This window comes from Eulemur rufifrons, chromosome 15, assembly GCF_041146395.1.
Source record: "Eulemur rufifrons isolate Redbay chromosome 15, OSU_ERuf_1, whole genome shotgun sequence".
Taxonomy (NCBI): domain Eukaryota; kingdom Metazoa; phylum Chordata; class Mammalia; order Primates; family Lemuridae; genus Eulemur; species Eulemur rufifrons.
The window spans coordinates 5,550,321-5,573,500 of record NC_090997.1 but is presented as its reverse complement, the minus strand read 5'-3'; the positions used below and the strand labels follow the sequence as shown (position 1 = coordinate 5,573,500).

At 52.5% G+C, this 23,180-nt stretch overlaps 2 protein-coding genes across 4 annotated transcripts; both read right to left on the bottom strand.

Moving 5' to 3' along the window:
• Nucleotides 1–877: 877 nt before the first annotated feature.
• Nucleotides 878–3,403, bottom strand: RPL10A (ribosomal protein L10a). The gene is made up of 6 exons (XM_069488561.1): nt 3,360–3,403; nt 2,923–2,997; nt 2,754–2,834; nt 2,254–2,402; nt 1,348–1,520; nt 878–1,080 (listed from the first exon to the last, which is right to left on the bottom strand). Exons 1-6 carry the CDS (start codon nt 3,362–3,364, stop codon nt 910–912), a joined length of 654 nt encoding a protein of 217 aa, XP_069344662.1. The 5' UTR covers nt 3,365–3,403; the 3' UTR covers nt 878–909.
• Nucleotides 3,404–4,941: 1,538 nt separating this feature from the next.
• Nucleotides 4,942–14,982, bottom strand: FANCE (FA complementation group E). Of its 3 annotated transcripts, none has more exons than XM_069488555.1 (10): nt 14,631–14,982; nt 11,225–11,837; nt 10,587–10,631; nt 10,203–10,271; nt 9,745–9,891; nt 9,200–9,323; nt 8,907–8,985; nt 7,231–7,297; nt 6,020–6,145; nt 4,942–5,338 (listed from the first exon to the last, which is right to left on the bottom strand). In XM_069488555.1, exons 1-10 carry the CDS (start codon nt 14,876–14,878, stop codon nt 5,237–5,239), a joined length of 1,620 nt encoding a protein of 539 aa, XP_069344656.1. In that variant the 5' UTR covers nt 14,879–14,982; the 3' UTR covers nt 4,942–5,236. The 3 variants fall into 3 exon arrangements, with proteins under 3 accessions (XP_069344656.1, XP_069344657.1, XP_069344658.1); XM_069488556.1 differs by having other exon boundaries at nt 9,745–9,888; XM_069488557.1 differs by lacking the exons at nt 6,020–6,145; nt 7,231–7,297 and having other exon boundaries at nt 5,242–5,338; nt 9,745–9,888.
• Between the last annotated feature and the right edge of the window lie 8,198 nt (nt 14,983–23,180).

The following is a 23,180-nucleotide window of genomic DNA, read 5'->3' as shown; positions in this document are numbered from 1 at the left end:
TTGGCCGTATCTCCCCCAACATTTACTCACTCATTTCTGAACCTAAACGTAGGCTATTCAATTTGGGGTCAGACAGCTCAGAAATGCTAAGATCCTACACTGATTTCTAAGTGTTTGCAGACCCATCCTATCAAAAGCATTTAGGAGTGCAATCTTCACTTTGCAAGAACTTTCCTTGTGATTCCTACATACTAGGATTCCCTAATGTTCCATTTAGAGCTATCAAAACTTAGGGCTCAGAGGTCCATATTAAGCACCACTGATACACATGGAAGCAGCTTCAAGGGATGGGTTAAGAAAGCTGCCAGAGACAATGATCAGTGTCTTCATTGTGAAGGTCCAGCCTCTCATGCCACTGTAAGTTAGAAGCAACGCAGCTTGTAGAGTCCCAGCCCTGCTGTGGCCCTTTCAAGGTAATTTGAAAAGCTCCAATCCTGTTAACAATCCTGCAAGCTTTTTTGCGGTCTGGGGGCCAGGGATAGGGAACAGGGTCTTGCTCTGTTGCCTGGGTTACAGTGCAGTTGCTGTTAATTCACTGGAACCTCAAACGCAACAGCCTCAGCCTCCTGAAAAGCTGGGACTGTAAGTGAGGTGCACCTTATATTTTTTGTAGAGACTGGGGTTTCACGATGTTGGTAAGGCTGGTCTGAAATGATCCTCCTGCCTTGGCCTCCTAAAGTGCTAGAATTACAGGTGTTAGCCACCATGCCCCACCCAATTGCAGGATTTTGATGGCAGAAAAAGAATGCTCTCCTGTCTGTAGTACCTAACTACCCATCACCAAGGGGACAGAAACTGCACACACACAGTCATCAGCAGTGCCAAGGCCTATTGCCAGCTCACAACTCATCCCCACCCCAGCTATAGGCAGACAAGGGACGGCAGCACTGGGATTTATTAGAATGTGCCTTAATACAGGCGCTGGGGCTTGCCCATGGTGCTCTTGATGTATAAAGCCCGGACGTTCTGCCAATTCTTCTTGAGCAATGACACCAAAAAGTTAACAGCCAGGTGGATATTGTACACCAGCTCATCGTCTGTCATCTTCACATGCCCAACAGCCACAGCCAGACACAGAACCTGGCAGGAGGGGAAGAGGGTCACGTCAGGTTGGTGGAAGGATGGCAGATGGCCCACCCCTCCTCCCCATGACCTAATGAGCTGGTGCTTGGATCCAGGCCAAGGAAAACCAGGGTTATTCAAAAAGCTTCAATCCTGCACAGTGCTCTTGTCCAATACCATTAAGTATCCGGAGGAACACGAACGCAGGATTCCGAATGGCCCCACGGGGTACAATATGGACCCTGTCAGCACACCCACCCAGGGCAACCCACCACACTGCCTTACCTTCTTCATCTGGAACTTGATTGTGGACTTCACCTCATCAACTTTGGCCACCATGTTTTCATTGTGTGTCAGCAGGGAAGGAAACTTGCCAGCCTTATTTAGGCCTGGGCCCAGGATTCGCGGGATCTGCTTGATAAGAGACTCTGAGGCCAAAAAGGCATCATACTTCTTGGCTGGCAAAGAGAAAGCCATTGGATGCTTAGGACCTGGCCACTGAGGTACACCTCCAGTGTGCTATTCAGGTCATAAAAGCACATAAACCAACCACATAAGTGGCCTCCACGTCTTTTTAACCCTCCCCCACACCCATGCTGTTTCCAGTGAGTGGCTCCATCCTCTCTAGACTTTTACTGGTCCTGAAACCTGGTCTCAGACCAGGCTGACCCACAATCCGTGCTATCTCCATCGTACAAGGGATGCTCTGGTCAAGATGGCCTGGGCTCAAATCCTGCCTTCTCACTTCCTAGCTGTAGACCTTAGGCATGTGACAACTGGAGACACCTGTTTCCTATCTGGAAAACAGGTCTAATACCACTGCCTAGACGGTGCAGGACAGAATCAGAAAGAAACCACTGAAGTAGAACACAGGAAGTAGAAATTCCAACTCACAGCTCAACAGCACCTGGCCAGTCAACTTAAATGAACCTCATCTGTTTAGACAGAAGCAATGCCTGGGCTCCCCCCTCTCACATAACATAATTCTCAAAGCAAATCTAAAAAACAAGCCTTCATAAAGCTACAAGTTACCACTCAGGCTGCTAACCAACCACAGCAGATCTTTTCCTTTGTGATTCTGCCCCCCCCCCCCCCCCGATCGTTTAAAAATCAAACTGGCAGAAAACCAGTTCTCTGCCGCTCCCATGCAAACTGCCTGGGCCCCCACCCCAAATACAAAACCGCACTAACCCAGCTTCTTGACCAGCTTCTTATTTTTGTTGAGTTTCTTCAGCGCCTCGATGTCCATGTGGGGGATGTCCACAGCCTTGGCCTCATCGCAGTGCTGCTGGTCCCCCAAGACACACACAGAGAACTTGGGGCGGGGGGTGGACTTGAGCCTGCGTTTAGCGGGGAGAGAAAAGGTCATGCCCAGCCCTGGGTGCCAAGGGAAGGTGAAGGGTCTAGGACTGCAGCAGCCACCGAGCCTTACCCAGAGCGTCCACATTCACCAACAGCCAGCCTGGCTTCTCAGACTGGCCGGCGGGCTCGGCCAAGGCCTCCCCACGCCTCCCCTCATGTTTTAAGACCCAGGGTGGGGGTCCGTCCAGCCGCGCCTGCCCGGAGCAGGGGTCTGAACTACCCTGGCACATCAGTACCGCACGTGCCTGCCTCGGCCTCAGCAAGAGCCTGAAGGGGAGGAGACAGGCACCAGGGCACCGAGGGCTGGGTGGGGTCAGAACAGTGCCAACCTGACGGTGCCAGAGAAGCGTTTGTCCTTCTGAGGATCATAGTTCTTCAAGCTGATCTGCAGCTCCACCGTCTCCAAAAACCTTAGGGAAAGGAATAAAGTTAACCAGCCGCCGCCAGCTTTTCCCACCTTCCCGGCCCCCGGCCCCCCCGCGGGGAGGCCGCGCTCACTTGCGGCGCTTGCGCTGGTTCCCGTGCAGGACTTCCCGCACCGCCTCGTACAGGGTGTCGCGAGAGACTTTGCTGCTGCGGGAGAGAAGCAAGGCCGCGCTCAGGGCCGGGGCGCCGCGGGGTCACCACTTCGGCCTGCTCGGAAGCCTCCGAGTCTCCAGGCTTCGAGACAGACGGACCACGACGGACTCCACCGGGCATTCCTGACACTAAGCCAGGCGACAGGGCCCCAGAACCAGACCCAAGCCCCGGAGGAAGAGGGACTCTCCTGGGGACCGGACCTGGCGGAAATAGAGACCCGCAGGCAGACCAACTGCAAGAAATGCCCCGCGGCAAAGCCGGCGCAGGGCCCCCCGACTCGACATGCAAAGTCCCCATCCTTGGCGGGGTGTCTCGAGGTGCGGATGTACGCAGATAGAACCTTCAACACCACTCACCTCATGGCTGCACTCCTCGCGCCGCGATAACCGGAAAAGAGACTAACGGAGTTCGCGCATGCGCCCAAATAGTGGTCCTGTTCTCGCGAGAAATGCCTTGTTCTCACGGCCTACTCCACAGCGTGGTCCGGTCGCTCAGCCCCGAGGAGCGCTGCCGTCTGCAGCCGCCGGAGGGCGCCGCCGCGCGCTGCTCTGCTAACCTGCGCAAGGACAGCTGGACTCGCGGTGATCCTGAGCTCCCACGGCACGCTGGGAATATCCCCTTCGCGCCCGCTGCTCCTGGGCCCCTGGGGAAGTGACCGGGCCCGGGGCTGGAGCTTCAATAGTCACACATACAGCGGAGAGTACCGTGATGGCAGCTGACAGCATGCGACTGCAGCATGCTTGTCCCTCAAATCCCTGCTGCCCTCCACACCAGATTGTTTTTTTTTTTTTTTGTAGACAGAGTGTGGCGTTGTTGCCCTGGCTAGAGTGAGTGCCGTGGCGTCAGCCTAGCTCACAGCAACCTCAAACTCCTGGGCTCAAGTGATCCTACTGCCTCAGCCTCCTGAGTAGCTGGGACTACAGGCATGCGCCACCATGCCCGGCTAATATTTTCTATATATATTTTAGTTGGCCAGATAATTTCTTTCTATTTTTAGTAGAGACGGGGTCTCGCTCTTGCTCAGGCTGGTCTCGAACTCCTGAGCTCAAACAATCCACCCGCCTCGGCCTCCCAGAGTGCTAGGATTACAGGCGTGAGCCACCGCGCCCGGCCCACACCAGATTCTGTTCTCAAAAGCAGGCTCAGTGCTAGGCCTGACCTCCCTCCCTCAGCATCTTGCTCTGTGGACTCATATGGTAAGGGAAGTGTCAAGAAAGTTCGGTTCCTGGCCTCTCAACGCCTGCAGTGGGGAAGAGCTGGGAAGGTACTATGGGGAACTTTCACTTGACAGTTAATTCAAACATTTATGTATTAAGTGTTTACTATGAACAAGGCACCCACGTAGGCGCTCCCGAAATACAAAGATATAAAACAGGCCCACAGCATTGCACATCTATAAGGTGTCTTTTCTGCCCTTTCCTTTGCCCAGTGGGTGCCATCATCAGCCCACAGTAACCCTAGGAGCCCTTCAGATCCCTCCTCAAATGTCATCTGCCCAAAACCCTTCCCCAACTCCAGAACTGAGTCACTCTCACATTTAAGCCCCCCTGTTCCCATCTGCCTGCCTGCCCAGTGGTCGCTGCCTGCCTCACTCACTGAACAGGCAGCTCTGATAGGGCTGGGTGGCTGGCATCACACATCATCTGGCCCACAGGGTGAATGAATGAACTTCAGAACTAACACCCTACAACCTTCCCTTCACCAAGAAAAAGATGCCCTTGTTACTGAGCGGGGCGTGGAGGGGGTCAGGATGGGAAGGCAGGCACTGCCTCTAATAAGACATTATCGAAGCTTTTTATTAAATACAATTGGTAAATTATTATTCAAGTCAGAAACAAAAACACAGAAGGCCATAACGTACACCTAAGCACAAGGGACCTGTGCCGAGCACATAGGTACCAGATCTCCTAGAGCATCATGTCTACTCTGGATCTGCTCGAGGCCTATCAGAAAATTTCTGTCCCTGCAGCCTTAGAATTGACGAGGAGTGAGCCTAGGGCCAGCGGCCCTTGAAAATATAGCTCATCTAGCTCCTTTACCCCAGAAGCTTCCTTGCTGGCTGGGAAGCCAAAATGGCCTCTCTGCAGCCTGCAACAGGAAGGCAGTTGGTCCCTAGAATGGCCAGGCTCAGCCTTTACCCCCAGGCAAGGGGTCAGGGAAAGGTGGCCAAGGTAGAAATGTCCTTCAGGAAGCTGGTGATGGAGCTCCAGGAGGGTGTTCCCTTGCTGTGTGGTCAGGGGCCCAAATGTCTCAAGGTGGCCTGAAGGGACTTCCTCAGGAAGGTGGTGTTGGGCTCTAGGGCCACAGCCAGGCCCAGCCTCTGCGCCTCAGTGATCTGGGGTGAAGAAAGAATCTTGTCAGTACTCTAGCAGCAGATTCCTCCGATCTCCCCACTACCCCATGGGCTCTGTTTAGGAAGGAGACAGGAAGCCAGGACACAGGAGGATGGGGGAGGAGGAGGAGACTCCTAAGCAATCTAATCTCATTGGTTCACCATGGTTAACCACCACGAATTCTGGTGGACCTGGAGTCAAATACTAGCTGCACAACTTACTAAGCTGGCCACAGTAATAATAGTTGGCAACTACTGGGTGTTTAGTATGTGGCTTTATAGGCATTACTTCATACATACACATACACATTACTTCACATAATCCTCACAACCCTCCCATTTTTACAGATGAGGAAACTTGATGTTCAGATACTCCATGTGGTTGCCACCTTCCTTTTGGGCCATGCTTTCTCTTCTGACATGTTGCTACATGTCACAGGGTTAAGGGACAGGGTCAACGCAAAGGCAGGGACTGCATTATGGTCACTGCCAATTTCCCAATGTCCCATACAGCATCTGGCCCAAAGAGGTGTCAGCTAGGTGAACGAACTCCTAAGCAGTCCCAGTCCTGATCCTGAACTCGTGCTTTCTCTAGCTAATATTCAGGATTTTACCCCTGGCAAACATATCTGTCCATTATACCCCTGTGGCAGGACCAGCCCCCATGGCCCTATCAACACTCACATTGGCCTGGTACTTGATCATCACTGTCAGCATCAGCTTGGCATAGGCCATGGAGGTGGTGGCTGCCAGCCCCTCTTTACAGAGCTTCTCCATCAAGACGTTGAACTTCTCAGGGGTCATCTCTACCTGCACACATTGGGAAATGGAGTAGTATCACAGGAAAGGCCTGGGCTCTTCCTTCTGCCAGCCCTGGATCCAAGTCCCAACTCCACCACTTTCTAGCTGGGTAACTCTGGGCAGGTTGCTTAACCAAGCTAAGCCTCAGTTTCCATATCTGTAAAATGGGGCTCATAATATCTAACTCTGAAGACTGTAAAAAGGATTAAATGAGATAATGTACATAAAACCTGATACACAGGTCTCAGAAAATGGTGGCTCCTGTTGCAAAGGCTCACATTAGCACTAAGGGGAAGCCAAGCATCCCTAGTCGGGCTCAGTGGTTGGAGATAAAAGCAGTGAAAGGTGCTGAGGGACACTGCCAGCACACTAACCTAGCTCTTCATAATAGTAATTTAATAAACACTGCCCATCAGGCACCATTCCGAGCACTTTATATACCAATTATCTCATGTGGACCTCACCCCAGTCTCAGGTGGTAAGTGCTATAACTCCCCTTTTGTAGATGAGGAAACTGAGGCATAAAAAAATTCAGTCAATTACCTAAGATACAAACAAATGAGGCAGAAATTTAGATACTGATATGAAAAAATTGCCAAAATATATTGTTAAGTAAAAAAAGCTAGGTAAAGAGAACACTGAGCTTGGTGTGTTATAACCTACATAAAAAGGAGGTGGGGAGTACATTTAAACATGTTTCCACATATATAGACACGGCACCTCTGGGAGGGCCGCCCTGAAACTAGTAACGCTGGTCATAGCCCTGGGGAGGGGCACATGGATAGCTGGGAGAGAGAAGTAAGCGGAATATTTTTCACTGTATCCTTTCCAGCTTTTAAAATTGTGAATATATGTATCTATTACCTATTCAAAAATAAAATTAAATTTACACATGCATCAGAAGATTCCCACCGCAAGGCCCTACGGCTATTAAGAGGTGGAGCTAGACCGACCATGCAGTCGGCTCTCTGTTCCTGACATGCCACTGTCACAGGGCACCCTCCATCACTGAAGGACTCAGAAACCCAGGAGCCCCACGCTCCTCCACAGCACTGCAGCACTTCGTCCACTCCTGCCCGAGGCAGCCTGCTCACCTGGCGCTCCAGGAGTGACTGCAGCACCAAGAAAGTTTCCTCCTTCCAAGGCAGCTCCAAGATCTGTCTGCAAAACAGAGGCCCCAGTAAGAAAAGCCTGGCCTCCCACCCAAGCCTGGGTATCTTCTGCCCCAGCTCCTCACAGCAGGCTAAGGCCACCAGAGAATAGCCAGAGCCCCTCTGATGCTGGCAGCAGCCTCAGTAGCCAATGCTGCAGAATCCATACAAGTGCCAGGAAGGTCACAACCCTGAAATCCCCAGAAGCTGACAACAAAGGATTTGGTAGTGAGATGTAAAAAGGTCCCCCCAAAAATAACTAGGAGGAGAGAGAGAGTGCATCCTGAGAACAAAAGGTGAAGGAAACTCAGAGAAGAGGAGGACAGTGGGGTGAGATGACACACATGAGGCTTCCTAGAGAAGGTGAGCCTTCCTGCAGAGTCCAACCCACGTGATGTGCACTCCAGCTGCGCCTCCTGTCCCACTGCACAGTCCCCACCTTGTTTGGAAAGGCAGCTTGTACAGTGGAAACAGTGTGGCTTCTTGGGTGGATGGACTTGCGTTTGATCCCATGCTTTATCACTTGCTGGCCATGTGACCTCTGCCACGTCCCTTAACCTCACTTTTTGCATCTCTAAGGCAGGAGCAGCACCTACCACCCAGGATTGCATGAAGTCTAATTGAGAATCTAAAGCATAGAGTAAGTGCTCAATAAATGGTGGCTGACATTAGTTTTGGGCTGTTCTATTCTTATATTATACTTAGCGTTTTATATTTCAGGTCTGTGTCCAATGAGGTGTTACTCATTATTTCACATGTCTGTATCCTGACTCCCCAATTTTAATGCTCAAGTTTAACACCAACTTAATGCTAATTTTTGAGCACTTACTAGATGCCAAATATTGTATTAAACTCATTATATGCATTATCACATTTAATGTCTAGTAAAATCCTATAAATATTATCCTCATTTTTCATATGAGGAAACTAAGTCGCAGAGAGAGTAACATTTTTGAGTTCACACATTTAAATAAAAGGCAGCGTTGAGATTTGAAACCATGTCTAGGCTGGGCGTGGTGGCTCACGCCTGAAATCCTAGCACTCTGGGAGGCTGAGGTGGGAGGATCGCTTGAGGTCAGGAGTTTGAGACCGGCCTGAGCAAAAGCAAGACCCCCGTCTCTACTAAAAATAGAAGAAACTAGCCAGGCGTGGTGGTGCACACCTGTAGTCCCAGCTACTCGGGAGGCTGAGGCAGGAGGATGGCTTCAGCCCAGGAGTTTGAGGTTGCTGTGAGCTAGGCTAAAGCCACAGCACTCTCCCCGGGCAACAGAGAGAGACTCTGTCTCAGAAAAAAAAAAAAAAAAAAGGAAACCATGTCTGTCTGACTCCAGAGCCAATGCTCTTAACCACTGTGCCATGTTCCAACTATGCTGTGAACTACTCAAGAGCAGGGACCGCCAGCCTGGTACGGAGCCAGCCCCACACCCTGCAGAGGCAGAATTGTGAAAGACTGCAACCCTGGGCTCAGGAAGGTGCACAGGATAGCAACTTGCAAGGGCCCATAGGTGGAAAGGCACAGGGCCTGGTGCCCAGTTGGCTCCAACCCCAGAGTGCCAGGCGCAGGCCTCGCCTGGGGAAGAAGGTGGGAGTGGGGATAGCACAGAGGCCTGCACACTCACCCCAGCATTAGAACCAGTGCACCTGGCTCCAGGGACTCGTCCTTCATAAGGCAACACAGTAACTCTGTCTGAGCTGGACCTAGGTAGGGGAAAGCAGAGGGGAAAAGTCTGAGGGAAAATGGCGGGAAAAGATGGGATGAGGGGGGAACTGAATGCCCAGCCTGGACCATCAAGGAAGCAACAAACATCTTTACCCACTAAATACTCAACTCCAGCCAGGGCCACCCTGGGATGAAGGGTGCTGGGAACAGACAGGGCAGAGCTACCAGGCCTGGGGCTGGTTCCGAAATTACCTGTGTCTGGGGCCTGGAGCACAGGGCCAAGGAGGGCTCTGCAGACAGGGTGGGTATACTTGGCACAGAAGGAGGTCAGGGCAGTCGTAAGCAGGCGAGAGGCTGAGGAAGTCAGGGAGAGGATCTATAGCCAATGGGAAGGAAAAATTCATTTTGTTGTTCTTTTCAACATCAGACATCTATTTCAGATGGTGATACACATTACAAAGGAAAAAAACCAGGTGATTTTATTTAGGACTCACATGGGCCCACCCACTGGAAAAGATACATAGCTCCCTTCCCCAGCTCCCAAATCCCTGACAGCCCCTTGATCAGCTCCTTGAAGTGTTCTAGGGCCCAAGAGGGAGGACTCAGATGCCATGTAGGTTAACAGCCTGGGAGTCCATTCCCTGCCAGTCAAGCAGGATCCTTTCCTTGCCCCAGCCTGCCAGAAAGACCAATGCCTGGACAGCTGGGAATGCCCTCTCCCAAGCACCACCCTTCTGAAGGCTCAGACGCTCTTCCTCGTCGTCACTGGCACTCTGAGCGCCTGCCAATGCACCTACCCGTCCAAGAAAGAGGCTCCTGGTCAGCACAGTGGCATTGCTGAAGCTAAGATCTGGTGACAGGGCCAGCAGCCAGGTGCAGAGCTGCAGGAGACCTGTGTCTGAGAGCTGGGGCAGCTGCAACTGGGCACACAGCAGGTCCATCTGCTGACAGGGCCAGGCAGAGAGGGGAGGAAGGACATGGGGACACTCAGTCTGCCTCTGCTAGACTATCTCAAGCCAACTGAGCAGCAGCAGGAGCAGGACAGACACTCCAGGGCCAGGTAAGGCTGGGAGAGCTGCCCTCGGGGGAGGAACTAAGGTCTAAAAGAAACCACTCAGGGTGACCCATAGCTCTGACAGAGAGAAAGCAACAAAATACCCTCCCAAATTTCCCATATGAGGCAGGGAAACATACACAGGGAAAGGTAGGGGAGAGAAGATATAACCTCAGGGCCAGGCAGTCTATCTGGACTCACCTGGCTGGGACTGCATTCGTGCAGAAGCTGTAGCTCAACTGGGGGGGCATCCTCCAAACCCTCCAGCCCCTGGGGAGAGAAATCCCATGTCAGGGCTGGCAGAGCTCTTGGTGACAAGTCACTGAGGCTATCTCTTCAGTTGGCAAAGGGAGTGGCTGAGATCATGAAAAGTGCTACTACAGGAGAGGAAGTTGCCTGGGGTTAGATGACATGTCTGTACTTGGGTGGAGAAAAGCCCCTGTAGAGACTGTTCTCTGACCTTTACTCCAACCCTGCCTCCCCCAACCCGCCTGTGCCTCACTGCACTGGGGCCTCCCTGGGCACCGTCAAGGTCTGGGGAGGAGGAGGAAGCAGGGCTAGGGTGAGCAGGGTGGGGCCAGTCACCTCCCCAAAGGTCTTCAGCAGCTGCTGCAGCCTGGGAACCTGGTCCTGTGGAGGAGAGCACCGTCACCACCAAGTCCCTGCCCCTGCAGCACGGCCTCAAGCCCAGTCTCAGCTCCCTCTCCTGAGAAGGCCCCAGGTCAGCGGGAGCTAGTGGACAAAGATGACTGAAGACAGTCAAGAACATGAAGCGTCTATCTTGAAAACTGCCTGACTAGAATCCAAACTAGACAAGACCCATGTGAAATCCAGTTGTCTATTGTCTTCTCTGGATTCAACCCAAATTTGGGTAGACCCAGTCCTTGGACCAGGAGGGCAGGCTGGACGCTGGCACAATTCCCCCCAGCCCAAAGGATGGGATGGCAGGGGTGGCTCCAGAGCCTCTACTCTTGCCTGGCACCCTTTAGCCCCACGTTATAGATAATTAGGACAAATATTTCCTACCTCCACTAACTCCCTTCCCTACCACTCCTTAGGAGTCTGTGGAGTGGAGGCTACATTCCCTCAACCCTGCCCTCCTCCCCCTTCCTCCGTGAACTACAGAGTCATCCCTATTGGGAAAGTGTCCCAACCAGCCTTCACCATGGATAAGCCTGCCACCCTGAAGGATCACTCTAAACTCAGCCTCCCCAGTACAGTACCTGGAGAGCTTTGGGCAACCGCAAACTCTCAGCTGGACCCTTAGCATCCTCCAGCCTCGGACTAGCCTTGCTGGTCTCAGCTCCCAGGACAGGCTGGTTCTTAATGGGAGATGCACCTTCTCCACCTGCCAGGGATTCCAACGACTCATGTGCAGGTCTCTTATCCTCATCTGCTTCTTCTCCCCTTTCTGCACACCTGAATCTTTTGGGGGCTCTCTCTCCATCAGGACTGGCAGGCTCTTCCTCGGGCTCCTTTCTGCGTTTCCCAGACTGCTGAGAGTCCCTGTCCTCTTCCTCTTGTTCAGGGTCTGGAACCTGGGGCAATTTCAACCTCCTGCCCCCTTGGCCCAGCTGCCTACACAGGCCTTGGAGCTGTCTCTGGCACCTTTTGGACAGTAAGGAAGCTCCCTCAAGGGAAGCCCCACCCCCCAGGTCCCTTTGCAGCAATTCCCCCAGGGCACGGAGCCAGGCATCAGGGTCCGAGACCAGGTCCTGCTGGGCAATCTGCAGCACAGAGAGAAGCCCACTTTCAGGCAGTGATGGCCAAACAGCCATGAGCAGGGACATCAGGTTCCTCTGGCATAACTGGGGCAATCTCAGCAACAGTGGCTTCCTGGGTAGCAGAGGGAGAGAAAGCAGTTAGAGCGTCTGGCTGAAGCGGGGAGAGCACAGGGCAGACTGGGCAGAGCTGAGGGCTGGATGGCCATGGACATATTGGGTCAGGCAGGTGATACCTTCAAGTCACTGTGGACGGAGGAGACAGCACGAGAGTCACTCAACAAGTATTCAGTGAGCATTTATTATATGCCAGGCTGGCCTGTTCTTTGACCTCTTTGGAATCTCAAAGCTCAAAAATTCATGTTGGAACCTACCCTATAATAGATCCATGCTTGCTTTACATTTTAAAAAGGCCTTTCCAAAATTTTAGGTAAAAATAATATTCCAGGATGCTGTGCAATGCTTAGTCTGTGGTCACCCTTGGCAATCCCCTGGTATTCATCTGTCCAGCTCTCATATTCCTTTCACCAAATTGTGAGTCCCTGAAAGGCAGAAGTAGTGTTTCCTCCCTCTAGTCCTAGTACCGGGCACAGTGCCAGCCCAGAGCAGGCACTTGGTGCACATTCATAGAATGAATTAACTGTCTGCGGGTAAGTGTGCAGAGATCAGCAAGGGCAGCTGTGGAGAGAGAAGCCTTCACCGAGGAGGTGAGACTTGAAACAGAGGCATCAGGTAATAAGCACTCATGACACCACTTTACAGATTCCAAACAGTATTTGCAAAGGCAAAGGAACAGAGAGAGTGGCCTGAGGGTCTTTTCTTTTGGAGCCCCAGGGTTAAGAGCACAAGAGTGCTTCCTCCTGCAAGTGCCCAGCATCCTCTGATTTAACACTATTCGCCAGTGCTCCAAAGGCCCATGATGCCATATAGTTGCCTGTAATTCCACTGAGGCACAAATCCAGGTCCTGTGTGACCTGAGGCATGATTTTTGGCAAGCAAGTCATAGCTGCATCTAGCCCACCACCCACACCTCTGCCCCTCCTTATCCATGATTTTACAGGGCTGTTTGTCAACACACAGAGGCCCGTGGGATCTGAGGGACGAAGAAAACACCCATTTCTTTTTGGAATATAGATACTATGTGAGAGAGAAAAACTAGAGTCAAAGTTAAAAGGATGGTTAATTTGTGGTGGGAGGATTTTGGGGGTAGAGGTAGGGAAAACCCTACTCCAAGGGGTTTTAACTTTTTTTAGTGCCACAGACCCCTTATCAGAATAAGAGTGTTAAATACATAAAGTGAAATACCTAGGATTACAAAGGAAATCAATCGTACTGAAATACAGTTCTACACAGGGGCCCTAGGTAAGCCCCCTGCCCTCCCCTTACTCTATCCAGAATAAGCCGGGCAGCCAGACAAACATTTCTATAGCCTCCAATGTGAGGGTTCAGAAGTCCTCCTGACCCCTCTCTTCAAAGAACTTCAAAGTGGAGTGTGGGAAGAAAATATTAGAACTCCTATTTCTACTTATTTATGTAAAACATAAGAAATTAAGCATTATGAATATTCAACATATGGATTGGCCTTCCACACAGCAGTGTCAGCCAAAGGTTGGGGAGGGGCATCCAGGAAGAGTGGAAGGCCCACACCAGGAGGGGCTGAACGCGGCATCTCACTCACTCGGTTTTTTTTTTTCCCCCATCTTCTGTGTATTTTAATTAACTTTGCTAGTTACACGGCTTTGATATTGTATTATATTTTTTAACAAAAGAAATCGTCACAAAACGGACACATGGCTCAAAAGGATGCCCGCAAAGAAACCGAAGACTGAAGATAATACCAATAGAAGGGCAACCAAATAAGGAAATGGTAGAGCCCGCACTTCTGCACCTAGTAGGAATTGTCAGCCACATAGAGAGGTACCAAAAAAGTTCAATGTCATCCAAAAAGCTAGAAATTATCAAGCACATTAAAATATGGATTCAAAGTCACCATCCTTATGGAAAGTGATCTTGCCTTAAAGTGCTCAATGCTTTGGAGAGTTGATAGTATACAGCCACCACAATTAGCTGTTTAGGCCATCATTTATCACATGTTTTAAATATCTATTTTCATTTACTTTAGTATTTTATCACACATGCACATTTTATATACATGTCCATTTTTTTAGAGATAAAAATTGATCTGAGGCCAGGCGCGGTGGCTCACACCTGTAATCCTAGCACTCTGGGAGGCCGAGGCAGGTGGATCGCTCAAGGTCAGAAGTTCGAGACCAGCCTGAGCAAGAGCGAGACCCCGTCTGTACTAAAAATAGAAAGAAATTTTCTGGCCAACTAAAAATATATATAGAAAAATTAGCCGGGCATGGTGGCGCATGCCTGTAGTCCCAGCTACTCGGGAGGCTGCGGCAGGAAGATCGTTTGAGCCCAGGAGTTTGAGGTTGCTGTGAGCTAGGCTGACGCCATGGCACTCTAGCCCGGGCAACAGAGTGAGACTCTGTCTCAAAAAAAAAAAAAAAAATTGATCTGACTCCGCTTATAACTAATGCACTCATTTAAGCCAAAAAGAAGGCGTGTCTTTTCTTTTTCTTTTTTTAAACAGACGGGGTTTCACTGTGCTCAGGCTGGCATGGAACCCCTGAGCTGCAGCTATCCTACCCCCTCGGCCTCCCAGGAAGCTAGGACTACAGGAGTGAGCGCGGCCAAGAAGGCGTGTCTTAAGTCTTCATATCCTCAGTGTCGCACACTGCCCCGCACACAGTAGGTGCTCCATGAAGAGTGCCCCTCCTCATAGGGTGCGCGGCAGGGCCCCCCTCGCTGTGGGGAATTACAAGACCCGTCTAAGACAGACGGTAGGCAGCGACAGCCCCTGCCTTCCGTGACGCCGAGGGCCCGCGGGCGGAGGACTTACAGCTCCAGGCGGCCGTCGGGCCCCTGCACGACCGGCTCCTCCCGGCACAGAGCCTCGAGGAAGCGGCCCCAGCAGAAGGGCTCCCCGCCGCGGCTGCCCAGCGCCCGCAGCACCCCGAGGCCGCGCCGCGCCCCCTCGGGCCCTGCCTGCAGCGCCTGCAGCAGGAGGCGGGCGGGGGCCTCCAGCTGCGCCCAAGGCGCCGGCCCCGCGCCCTCAGCCCCCAGCGGCGCCGCGTCCGGGGTCAACATGCCCGTGCACGGTGCCGCGCCGCCCCTCACTCTGGTTTGGGGGCCTCAACTCGAAGGCTGCGGGGAGCGGAGGACCTCAGCGCTGTCCTCGACGCAGCGGGGCCCTCGGGGTGCTCCGACGCCCACCACAACCCCTCCCCAAAGCCTGGACAGGCTTGGGAGCTCCGCAGCCTGGGGCCGCAGCAGGTCGCGCGCGGTCGCAAAAGGAGGCCGGAGGAGCGGCTGAGGGCGGGGCCCGAGCGAGAGGCGGGGCGCGAGGGCAGGCAGGAAGGGGCGGGGCGGGGCGGGGCGGGGCGGGGCCAGGAACTACACCTGCCCGAGAGTAGGGAGCGGGGCCAAGGCCGAGGGCGGGTCCGCCGACGGGGCGGGGCCAAAACGAAAGCATTCGTTGTGGGCGGGGTTAGGGCATAACGACTGGAGCGGGGCGGGGTTTGATGAAGGGGCGGATCCTCCGCTGCTGACCCTCAGCTTCTCCCCTCCTCCGTCACTCCCTGAAGCAATGGGTCAGAACGGATGTCCGGGTCCTGTTGTACTTAAGGACTCGAACTGTGTTTGATTTTAGCTGACGCCCATGTTGCTTGTAGATCGTGAGCTTTGCCGTGGGATTGGACCATAATTTACCACTCCACTTCGCCTCCTCCACAGACCAAAAACTGCCATCATCAGGGTTTCAGTCCTCTCTAAACATTATGTGATGTACAAATATCCTTGATAATGGGGTCGCAGTAAAACCTGATGCCATCGATATGGCCAAAGACTGTGAACTTGCTCCCAAAGACCAAGAAGCAGCCTTGCTCTGGTTGTGTATAAGGGGCTGGGAGTGGCTGTGCCTCCCAGGGTTTGCGGCTTCAGTTTAAGGAAGTCAGCCGGAGGAGGCCGGCTTCCAGTCAACGGAGAGATCACTGCAGAGGGGAGAAAGAAGAGCTCCACAGCGCCCCTTAAACCTTGCTTTGGGGCCAGCTTGTATTTCCCATCCTACCAGCTTCTGCCGCCACACACATCCGTTCATCCAATAAATGAGTACTGAGCACCTAGGGACTGGGGATACCGGGAACAAAATAAAGATCCTGGACATTGTCGCAAGTGGGGAGAGGCAGAAAGCTAAATAAGTAAACACTAGAATGTTTGTAATAAGTGCTTTCATGAAGAATATAGCACTGAAGGGAGACAGGCTGAAGTCATTTTAAATAAGGTGGTCAGGCAAGATGAACCTGAAGAAGTGAGGTGGGCAAGCCAAGCAGAAGTCTGTGGGGAGCCCATTTCAGGCAGCAGGACCAGCAAGTGCAAAGACCCTGGGGCAGAAGTGAGGCTGGAGCAAAGGGCACTTGCTGGAGGGTAATAGGAGATGAGATGAGAGAGGTACTGGGTCAGGCCTTGGGAGGCCTGAGATCACAGAGAGGACTTTGGTTTCCACTCTGAAAAGTATGGAAAGCCACAAGAATATTTTGAGCTTGATCTGATTTCCATTTGAGCCAAAATTTTTGTTTTTCCAAAATGATTTCAAGGGAGCTGTTGGGAAAGACTAGGAATATTTCTTAGATAGTGCCTGCTTTGCAAAAGCCAAAATAGCAGGAAAGAAGTTTGTTCCAGGCCCCTTCTATTTCAGGTAAGTAACTCTACCTTCACAGGGGATGTTTTCAGTCTTCAAATGACCAGCTGTTGGAAGGGCAGGCCCTGACAAGTAACGGGTGGGGCCAAGAATGCTAGACAGCCTGCAACTCTCTGCCCATCCCCAACTACAGCTTTTCTCCTCAGGGCTATTGCTCCTGCCCACCAAGTTCTGCCCTGCCAGCCCTCTGGAAGGGAGCAGGGAGAAAGAGTTCTGCACTTGGTTCAGGACCCTGGTGGATCCCCGAGACACTTTCGTAGGATTTGTGAGGTCATTACTATTTTCATAGTGCTAAACTGTTATTTGCCCTTTCCACTCTTATTCTCTTATAAGCCTCCTGCCAAGTTTTCCAGAAGCTAAATGGTAGGTGATACCACAACAGATTGAATGCAGAAGCAGCCTTACTGCCCTTGGCAATGGGGGCTGGACTATGAGCAAACCCTCTTCAGACACCAGCAGTGATAGCTTAGGTGCATTTTATTGGTTTTCTTTCAGAATCCTACAAAAGAGCAAAGTCAAAAACCAAGGCCCTGGCAAGACAGTGCAAACGCTTCCTCATTCCAGGAGCCCTCCGCCACTCCCCATGTCCCCAGCTGTGTCTCTGATGCAGTTCACGGGGGTAGAGGGCTTGCTACTTATGCCCCCACCAAACCCAAGAAGGGAAAGACTTACCACCTAGCAACCCGCTCCCCTCACCCCCATCTCCCTCAAGTTGATCCTGGTTACAGAAGGCCACAGTAAGAACTGTTGGGATCCAGCAGCAGTTCTGAACCCCAGAAGGCCATGGCCCGGGCACAGTCTGTGAAGAACACATCGTCCTCAGGCTCGGTGCCTCCTAGGAATGATGCTGGGCCCAGTGCCTGGGAGTAGAGAGAGAAAAATCGATGAAAACCCATCAGCTTCAACCTCACTTGCCCCAGGAACAGGGGAACTCAAGACTCACACATAAAATTGGGCAGGTTGTACATAGCACAAAGGTGCCACCTCTAAGTAGGCACCATTAACATCATAGATATCACACACGGGTTTCACATTCATCATAGACATTTATTATAAGCCATGGCCAGCAGCCTCCCTTGCCCCATATCTCTGCTGTTACCACCTCACTCCCGGAGGCCAGCTGCACACTCTTGGGCAAGGGAGGACCAGAGGTCAGGGCCTTAGCTGGGAGCTGGTGCAGGTAGATGCAGTCGGATTTGAAGGGGCAGCGGCCATTCCCCCGCATAAAGAACCGGCATCGGATCTGGCTATGAGAGGGCAGAAAGAGAGAGGAACGTTACTTTCAAGCCCTGTTGCCCCAGGAACAAGGGGCACTCACTGCTGACATATAAATTTGGGCAGGTTACCCAGCTTCGGTCCCCAACACCCAGGCTGGGCCCTTTCCCCCCAGCCCGGTCTGTGGAAACCTTGTCTTCCATGAAACTTAGGAACTGGGCTGCACAGCAGGAGGTGAGCAGGGGGCCAGTGAGGGAAGCTTTGAAGCTTCATCTGTATTTATAGCCGCTCCCCATCGCTCCCATCCCCGCCTGAGCTCTGCCTCCCCACCCCAGTCCTCTCACCCCAGTCCATGGAAAAACTGTCTTCCATGAAACCAGTCCCTGGTGCCAAAAAGGCTGGGGACCGCTGATCCACAGCACAAAAGCCCCACATCTAAGCAGGCACCACAACATCGTCTTGTAGATTTTACATTTATTCTAACTATCTTCCAGCAGATGGCAGTAGAGTATCTTAAGCGGTGACTAATTCTCACGAAGTCTCCATTTGGGCCACCAGTGGCCCTGGAAATGTCTCCAGAACAAGGCTGCCTGTCTCCTGGGCAGAGACAGGACTGTCCTCTTTGTCCCTCCCTGTACTCACATACACTTTGCACACATCCAGTGTGAGAGGAACCTGGAATTGTAGTGAATTCCAGATTTTGGATAAATGCTTCCCTTCCCCAAGAGATTCAAACCTACCCAGCTTTTCCTAATCTCCACGGGTGGCCTCTCAGTCCCCTAAGCACACAGCACGTATTCATATCAATTTACTTTCTTGCCTTAAAATGAATTGGAAGTAGAAACCAATCAGGGCTTCTCGTGGTGCCGAGAGAACCAGAGTCGCCCTGTGTTGATCCTGAGCCAGGTTAGAAGAGAACACTGGCCCTGCTGTTCCTTCTGCTGTCTCACCATTTTAGTTTATTTATTTTTTTGAGACAGGATCTCTCTCTGTCACTCACTGCTCACTGCAACCTCAAACTCCTGGGCTCAAGAGATCCTCCTGCCTCAGCCTCCCGAGTAGCTGGCACTACAGACATGTGTCACCCTGCCTGGCTAAGTTTTTTTCTATTTTTTTGAAGAGACAGGGTCTCCCTCTTGCTCAGGCTGGTCCCAAACTCCTGGCCTCAAGCGATCCTCCCGCCTCGGCCTCCCAGAGTGCTGGGATTTTACAGGTGTGAGCCACCGCACCCAGCCCTCTCACCATTATTGACCGGGCTCTCTGAAATAGTGACAATGGCTCGTACCCTTGCCTGCCGTCTTCATCACTCTGAACTTCCAGGTTTTGGGGCTCCCAGGCTGGGAACCGTGGCTGAGCCAAGATGGATCAGGGGCTACCTTCCCTTCCTCCCCATCCCTGAGTCACGGTCCCCGCGTCCCAGCCTCACCTGGTCCGAGCCTTGAAGTTCCTGATGAGCTGCTCCTTCTCAGCCCCCTTGCTCACCCAGAACTTGTGGGGGATGATGTAGCTGGAATGGACACGGCACTGGGGACAGGCCCTGTGCAGTGGGGTGGGGGGGAAAGTAGGAGACTAGTCGCAAGCCTACAGGCCAGCCCCTCACCCACACCTCCCTGGGGCATTTCCCTCCTCCCCACTGGCCCTCTGCGACACTGACTTGACGACATCCAGCGGGAAGTCCTGCCGGTTCCTCCGCCAGGCGCGCAGGCAGCCCAGGCAGTGGGCGTGGGTGCAGTTGGGCAGGATGCCGAAGACCCGCTCGGCCTCCGGCTTGTCCCACACTTTGTCCATGCAGATGCCGCATACCACGTCCTGACTGTCCTGCTTCCCCTGCAGCCACAGGCAGGTCAGCCAGCCCCACACCCCCAAATACAGCCCTGGGAGCTACGGAGCCCTACCCACCCGCTCCTCCTCCAGCAGGTCTGGGTGTCTCAGAGGCCCAGCAAGCCATCCTCAGCCACCTCCCCACAACCTACTGCACCTCCAGGTCCAGGCTCTGAAGCGGGGCCACGGGCTCCTGGACAAGGTCCGACTCGGGCTGACACTCCTGGGAGTGGCTGTGATCCCCCTTAGCAGCTGTGGGGAAAATGTTCGCGCAACTCTGTGAATATATTATAGCCCATTGACATGTACACTTTAAATTGGAAAATGTTTTGGTTTGTGAATTATATCTCAATAAAGCTGTTATAAAAAATTACATATATGACTTGAATAACATTGATTTAGAGCAATAACTTAAAAAAATAACCACTAACCTTTATTTGGTGTTTACTCTATGCCCAGTACTGTGCTAAGCATATCCCACCCAGAAGGGACCTTGTGAAGTAAGTACTATTATCAGTGCCCTTTCGTAGATGAGGAAACTGAGGCTCAGAGAGGTTAAGTGACTTGTCCAAGATCACACAGCTATTAAGTGGTGGAGCCAGCATTTGAAACTAGGTGCTGGCCGGGCGCGGTGGCTCACGCCTGTAATCCTAGCACTCTGGGAGGCCGAGGTGGGCGGATCGTTTGAGCTCAGGAGTTCGAGACCAGCCTGAGCAAGAGCGAGACCCCACCTCTACTAAAAATAGAAAGAAATTATATGGACAGCTAAAAATATATATAGAAAAAATTAGCCGGGCATGGTGGCACATGCCTGTAGTCCCAGCTACTCGGGAGGCTGAGACAGGGGATCGCTTGAGCTCAGGAGTTTGAGGTTGCTGTGAGCTAGGCTGACGCCACGGCACTCACTCTAGCCTGGGCAACAGAGTGAGACTCTGTCTCAAAAAAAAAAAAAAAAAAAAGAAACTAGGTGCTTCGACTCCACAGGCACCATGGAGTTCTGCTTTTAGAACACACAAAGCAACAGAGTCAGAGGAAAAGGTCCCTTCAGCTGGGAATCCTGAGGCGGCAGAGGAATGGGAGGAATCATAAAGCTGTTTGGACAGAGCAGGGACCCTGGTCTCAGATCCTGCTTGTGCCCACCTGCAGTGCCCCTGATGACTCACATGATAAAGACAGGGACTTCCAGGAACTGCCACTAGCCTGCTCAGCCTGGCTGGCTGGCCCCTCCAGGGCAGGCTCCGTGCCACATCCGGCCCTGGCCCAGGCCCAGCTCACAGCTGCAGAGGGCAGGCAGGTGGGCTCAGATCCCCTGCGGGTCAGTCCTGGGCGGGGCCTGGGCAGGGTGACCAGTGACTCAGAATGCCGGCGGCCCCACTCCAGGGAGCTGGGGGGCTTCGGGTGCTGATAGCTGTGGGGGAAAGAAGAGAGTGAGGAGACAGGGGTGGCTCTCCAGGGCTCGGAGCCGAGCACTTGGAGCTGAGCGGGGAGAAGGGGCTCTGGGAAGATACAGGGCCCACGAAGGGATGGTTTCTCCAGCGTCCCCCGCCCCCAGCTGGGAGGCGCTTACCTGCACCGATCTCCATGGAAGCAAAAGCCTTGCTGGAAGTACCTGCAGACGTGGGACATCTTTCTGTTGTGAGCAAAGTGGCAGCTCGGCTCCCCGTGACAGGCCCTGAAGACAGCAATGTTCCTAAGAGAGTGTCTGAGTCATGCCCGGCCCCGTTTTGGTTCCTGCCTTTGTGATCCTTACAGAGAGGGGCTGTGTGATACAGGGAGAAGAACACGGCCTCTGGAATTGGTCCTGTGTTCACATCCCGCCCCCGCTGGGAAGCCTTAGGTGAGTAACTCACCTTCTCGAAAGCTTGGTTTCCTCACTCTTAAAAAATGGGATAGCAATGCCTACCCCTCAAAGGGTTGTTTCAAGGGTCTTTACGATTTTGCACAATGCATATAGCAGGCACTTAGTAAACCACAGTGGTTACTATTACGCCCTCCAAGCATAGAGTCTGTGGTTTCTGCAGTCAGAATTCTGGGTTCAAATTCTACCATCAGGGCTGGCTTCGTGGGCATGGAGCTGTACAGTGACTCAGGGCCCCAGGCTCACATTAATGCTCTGCTGTTGCTGTCTTGAAATTATCAATAATTTCTGGCTGGGCAAAATAGCTCACACTGGTAATCCCAGCACTTTGGGAGGTTGAGGCAGGAGGACTGCTTGAGCCCCGGAGTTTGAGGTTTCAGTGAGCTGTGATTGCACCACTGCACCCCAGTGTGGGTGACAGAGCGAGGCCCTGTCTCTAATAAAATTTTAAAAAATAAGTTTTAAACAAGGGGTCCCTCATTTTCATTTTGTGCCAGGTCCCACAAATTACATGGCCAGATCTGCCACTACTTCTTGGTTATGAGAGCTTAGACAAGTTGTTTAACCGTTCCACGCCTTAGTTTTCTCATTTGTAAAATGGGGATAATAATAGTACCTACTTCATGGGGTGATATAAAACTGAAATGAGACAATGTGTGTAAGTAGCTGGCACCTAGCAAATATGTGTCAGCTGTTATCATCACTCCTGTCACCATCACCATGATCGTGCAGGGGCCTTGTCGGGTCAGGGCGGGAAGTGGGGGAGGTGGGAGGAGGATGAGTTTGGCAAACGTTCAGTGAGAGTCTAAGTGTCCAGGCCTGGGCGCCGGGTCTGGGACAGGTACAAGGTAGAGAGGAACTCTGCTCTTGTCATGCCCTGCCTTGGAGGGGGAATGAGCCCACAAGGACAGGGCAGGGACAGGAGCCGGACTCTAGCCCCGTGAGAACAGACTGGTCCAGCCCGAGCCGAGGGGCTGCTGTAGAACAGCTCAGACCTCTTCCCCAGAGTGCGCCCAAGGGCAAGGCGCTGGCCGAGAAGCAGGCAGAGGAAAGGAGATGGGTGACAGGTCCCTAGTCTTGCTGGTGAAGGTGCCAGCTGGTCAGTCACATGTCCTTTGTTTGTAACAGTGTGTGGAGCCCCTGCTTGCTGACTCGGACCCCGCCTGTGGAGTGTTTTCCCAGGTGAGAGGCAAGAACCACAACACCAGGGCCAGGACTAGGGGCAGGTGAGGGAGGCTCTCGCCTTGGACACAAAATTTCAGGGGATGCAAAAAATCCCTAAGTAAACAGGGGAAGTAATATTTTAGGGCAATGTTTTAAAAGATCAAAATTAATGCAAAAAAATCTGTGATGCACAAAATATCAAACTTTTAAAGAAAGGCAGGATCCAAGCGTGTATGACTCACCTCACTTGCCTCGCCCTAGGCCAGGCCCTGCAGCAAGGGCACGAGTAACCAAGCCACGTGCAGATGGTGACAGGGGCGCTGGCAGAAATAGGCAACAGTGAGAGAGTGGCTGGCAGGGTGGGGGCCCACTTTATTATTTATTTATTTATTTTTGAGACAGAGTCTCTCACTCTGTTGCCCTGACTACAGTGGCGTCAGCCTAGCTCACAGCAACCTCAAACTCCTGGGCTCAAGCAATCCTCCTGCCTCAGCCTCCCGAGTAGCTGGGACTACAAGCATGTGCCACCATGCCGGCTAAGTTTTCTATTTTTAGTAGAGACGGGGTCTCACTCTTGCTCAGGCTGGGTGGGGGCCAACTTTAGACAGGTGGTCAGGGAAGGCTTTGAGGAGGTA